We start from the raw sequence: 4645 nt of genomic DNA, 5'->3' as shown, positions 1-4645 counted from the left end.
ATCCTTAGTAGGCTACGTTGGTGTAGTTGATACAGTTTCCTCCTGCCCTTTCCCCTTTGAGCATATTCCACAACAACCTCAACCTCGGAATAGGATTGCGGCAGACTTACTATGTTGGATTGTGATGCACAGCGCGGCTAGACTTGTGTCAGATCATACTGTGCAGCAGAGAAGAAGGGATTCATAACACATACTTATCCCAGATTGCGACACCGTTGTCGTTCCAACGCTTACGAGTTTGGAGGTCAGAGCTATCGGTGATCATGCGGAGAACTGTTCTCATATCAGCCGGGCTGAATGACCAGTTGGTATAAACTAATAATACATACAATACTCTTTCAACAGGTTGCTTTCATGCTCGGCCATATTGTCAAAGTGATCATCCAGGAGGCCAAAGCCCACTCCGAAGAGGCCCTTCCAGCCTGTAACGGGGTTTGTGCGGACGACAGGACTAATAAGTGGTATATTAGCACATTTGAGGCTAGCATACGAGCGAGCGGGGAGGCATACTGCGAGGTCTGGAACTCAAGGCCAACATTTTCCGGGTGACCTCTCTGGAGCTCTCCATTAAGGGGCGCGCCCTTCTCCGCGAAGCGGAAATACTCTTTTGCTAAATGGGTCGCAGTAAGCCCGTCTGCGAACTTCTGCCACGGCTCCGAAAGATGTTCGTAGAGACCGTAAGAGGAGACAAAGAGAGTGTCGCCGCCGGTAGGAGGACTTTTGGCTATCTTGAACCCTGTATACGCAGGGGGGTATTTCTCGTAAGACTCGCTGAAGCCATTTGCGTGCAATTATTAGCTAGACGTCAGACTTGTCGAGGGTCCCAGGGCTTGGTTATGTCTTACTCGGTGTGCCATCCCCAGCTCGCAAACTTTCGGCCGCCTGTCGGCAGGGCATCTGCTAAGCTCTTTTTCTGGGTCTAGAAGGTTGGATATGTCAGAGGAGAAAGGCCCTCAGCCTACCAGCAATGTACTCACCACGGACGATATGATCAAAATGTCAGGATCATCCACCTCAGGTATGTCCAAATGGCTGTGAATCTGAGAGGGGAAGGCAGACCGGTGTAGGCCAGCCTCTTGTCGAAGCGATAGCTGTGTGCTGTCGAGCGGGTCCAGCCTCCCAGCCCCCTCCTGATCTTGCAGCTGCCATGGACCGTGAAAATCATCACCCGCGCATTCCTTGCTACTATCAGTCCCGCAGGAACTGCAGCCGCAGCCCGGGCCTGGAGTTGATGTTGAGGAAATGGATGTCAAGCTACTGCATGATGCAACCTTCCACGACTGCGTGTTCTTTTTGCCAACAGCCAAGGTCAATATCTACGCCAGGCAGCCTTGCAGTAATGGCAGGAAAGGTACCACTCGGTCTCCCCGCCAGTCTCCGCCAACGATATCGTCACGGCTATTCTATCTCTGTGCTTCGCCCGGTTCCGCAGCCGATCGGCCTCTACGGGAAATGTTGTCCCATTTACTGTGCAGCGAATGGTCGATGTTCGGCGTCGCCTCCAACCGCCGATCCCTAACAGGTACAACGGGAACTGCTTCGTCACGCTCGACCAGAAACTGGAACTATCTATCCCAGAGGCAAGCGAGACCTCTGAGAGCTTCGCCTACCTGATCGGCGAAATTGCCTGTGCATTACGCTCCAACCTAAACAAGGTCGACGATCGATTTGTGCGGGATGACATGGTGCGGCACTCAATCTATACCGCTGCAATGTCGATCTCCGAGGAACCGGACATCTCTGTGACTAGTCTCCGCCGACTGCTGATCTATGAGCAGGACTTTGGTCCTGTTCTGGGCAATGTATTGCACTTTCAGCTGATTCCGTATATGAACCCAGACCGGGTTTGTGCCCTTAACCCTCGTCGGGTGGGTGATGAAACTTGGGAAGTCGGTGTGACCTTGAAGAAAGAGGACATGGAGCTCCTTAGGGATGATTCGGTCTTTTGTTGGGTCGTGGGGAGGGAGGAGTATCTGCACTTCTTTGACAGTGTTTGGTAGAGCACAGTACAGGATGTATCTACAGGGCTGTGATGACGGGGGATTGTGACAAAATTGTGCATAATGATGTCATGTAGCACCACTAGGAGGTGGTAAGCTTTTGCGGGGATTTAGCACTAGTCCAATAGAGTTAATCACCGGTTCATGTGCTTCCCTTTATTATCATCAACCATTGCATATTAAATCAGCACATCGCCCACTACTCTTGTTCATTAACCCGTCCTTAATCTATGCTAGCCTATCTCGTCAGACCATTTCCCTTCAACATCATGAAGCCCCAGAAACTCCTGCCCTGGGTATCGGCGCTAGGTACGAACCTTGTATTTCCTCATTGTTCCTATTCCCAATTCCAACTAACACATTATACACCCTGCAGTCCCCTCTACCACTGCCCGCACGGCATCCTTCCACCCCCCACATCGAACAGACATCACATTCAGCATCAGTGTCCCATCGTCATCAAATCCGTCATCCCTCCTCTTTCGAATCCAAGCCCAGAAGTCGATAGAATGGATCGCCCTCGCGCAAGGAGCCCACATGGCCAACGCAAATATGTTTCTCGTTTACGCTTCCGAATCCAATCCAAGCAATATCACTGTTTCTCCCCGAACAGCCCCGGGGCATGTTCCACCGCGGTATAACCACAACGCGCGGGTAGCGCTTCTTTCTCACCCAAGTATTGATATTGCCACTGGCGATATCACGGCGGAGATTGAATGTTTCACCTGTCTTGAGGGTTATGGGGGATTCATGGATCCCGACGGTACAGAGACGCGCTGGGTATGGGCTTTCAAGGAAATTAATGAACAAGATGAGGAGACTAGGCTGAGATCAGATGATGTCACTGCGCGAATTACGTTCCATGATGAGTTTGGGAGGGTTATTGTTGATTTATCCCGTGCGCGTACAGATTCTTCTTCCTCGAGGGATCTCTTCTCGGACCCTGATTTCAGCGCTGTACATCCTGTCGACCAGACCGGTGACGACAGCGACAGCAAATACAACATGGCAATTGCACATGGACTCCTCATGTCTCTTGCTTTCCTTTTCTTGTTCCCGGCTTTTGCCCTCTCTGTTCCGCTCGGGTACCCCTTGATGAAAATCCACGCACCTCTGCAGGGAGTCACTCTTGGGATTGCACTTCTCGGGGCAGTTCTGGGTTTCAAAATCTGGAACTCAGGCGGGCGGAATACGCACCCGCATCCGATTCTCGGGCTTACGCTTATATCAATCATACTGCTCATCCAGCCGATGCTGGGATACTTCCAACATGAGCATTTCCTTCGAGTTGGTGGGAGGAGTTATTTTGCTTACGTGCATCGGTGGCTTGGCCGAGTGGGAATCTTACTTGGGGTTGTAAATGGGATTTTGGGATTTGCGTGGGTTGGTGCTGTGGATAAGGGAGCTGGGTGGTGGCATACGGCGATGGTTTGGTACTTGGTTGTTGCTGGGGTTGGACTTGTCGCGTATGTGAGTGTTAGGGGGTGGCTTGTGCTGGTCTTGGAGAGAAAGAGGAAAGGGGTTCTGGCGGATAATCAGCGGAGAGTTGATGGGGGTTATAGGGATTTGGATGAAGATGAGGATAGGGAGGACGTGGGGGAGGCTGTTGTGCGGTGATTCTGGATGATCGGGCAGGGTAGGGTTAGGACTAGGTTAAATTGTCAGTGATCTGCGATCTCAATGCAACAGATGCGTATGGTTGTATGTTAGAATCAGACGAAGCTTGCCGCCTTTCAGGAACCATAAATCCGGCCTGTTTCCCGAATATATAAATGCATGATACCATCCACTCCTCTGGCAACTGTTATGCGTTTTAGGTCCACTACAAGTATCTCCCATTCTACGGAGACAGGGTAAGACATCATTTTGTAGCATGGTGACTGCCTGCTAGACTTGTTAAACCCACCCCGCAAAACCCGCCCCAACCCGCCAAGAATTGGGCTGGGTTGGACCTTTAAAATATCCATTGGGTTTTGGATATTTTCGGCCGACCCGAAGTCCGGCGGGGCAACCCGCTGGGTTGCCAAGAGGTCTAAATAGGTGAGTTACTGTATTTAGATTATGTCGACCGTATGTGACAGCTGATTATATATGCAACTTTCCTATTTGGGATATCGGAACTGCCAGCTCCGGCTCGCCGATGCTTATGCAGAGACTTCTGCTATTTCCACGGTTCAAAAGTTATGTCTCTTCCAACTGCCGTATTAGGCTAGGATGCTTATTATTTCTTATGTATTTAAACCGACCTAGAAAACTAGATTGGAAGAATCAGACCTTCATTCTGTTATATTACTTGACGGCTATTGCTGGTAATTACGTCTAATTTGATGCTCAATATATATTAACTATGCCTGGTATCTTATATTAGTCTTGAATATTAGAGCTACTAAACAGTACTTACCACTCACAAGATATCTTGTAAGCTTATTATTATCTATATATAGTACAGAGGAGCAAGACCTTATACCCTGCTAAGAGGCCCTATTTGAAACCAGTATCTTAATCTGGGATAGATTTCTAGATGCTAGTTAATTATCTGGTAGTACTGGTTGTCACAGGCTATGGCCTGGATCTTGGTTGTCGGCCATGCCCTCAACCTGGTTCTAAATAAGGTTTCTGCAACATCAGTGTACAGCCTCGGAATT

The 4645-nt window shown here is 49.6% G+C and overlaps 3 protein-coding genes across 3 annotated transcripts; 2 read left to right on the top strand and 1 right to left on the bottom strand.

Moving 5' to 3' along the window:
* Nucleotides 1-109: 109 nt before the first annotated feature.
* BDW70DRAFT_165288 (TauD/TfdA dioxygenase family protein) lies at nt 110-1263 on the bottom strand (the record flags this gene model as incomplete). Its single annotated transcript, XM_073741710.1, has 7 exons — nt 110-137; nt 195-273; nt 330-451; nt 511-771; nt 846-919; nt 978-1182; nt 1259-1263. 7 exons carry the CDS (start codon nt 1261-1263, stop codon nt 110-112), a joined length of 774 nt encoding a protein of 257 aa, XP_073590440.1.
* A 215-nt stretch (nt 1264-1478) lies between these two features.
* Nucleotides 1479-2000, top strand: BDW70DRAFT_165287 (uncharacterized protein; the record flags this gene model as incomplete). The annotated part of the gene is made up of 1 exon (XM_073741709.1): nt 1479-2000. One exon carries the CDS (start codon nt 1479-1481, stop codon nt 1998-2000), a length of 522 nt encoding a protein of 173 aa, XP_073590439.1.
* A 269-nt stretch (nt 2001-2269) lies between these two features.
* BDW70DRAFT_165286 (cytochrome and DOMON domain-containing protein) lies at nt 2270-3617 on the top strand (the record flags this gene model as incomplete). The annotated part of the gene is made up of 2 exons (XM_073741708.1): nt 2270-2309; nt 2377-3617. The coding sequence occupies 2 exons, from the start codon at nt 2270-2272 to the stop codon at nt 3615-3617; spliced, it is 1281 nt and encodes a 426-aa protein (XP_073590438.1).
* Between the last annotated feature and the right edge of the window lie 1028 nt (nt 3618-4645).

This window comes from Aspergillus foveolatus, assembly GCF_047715535.1.
Source record: "Aspergillus foveolatus strain CBS 279.81 unplaced genomic scaffold BDW70scaffold_290, whole genome shotgun sequence".
Classification (NCBI taxonomy): Eukaryota; Fungi; Ascomycota; class Eurotiomycetes; order Eurotiales; family Aspergillaceae; genus Aspergillus; species Aspergillus foveolatus.
This window is presented reverse-complemented; position numbering and strand designations above follow the sequence as displayed.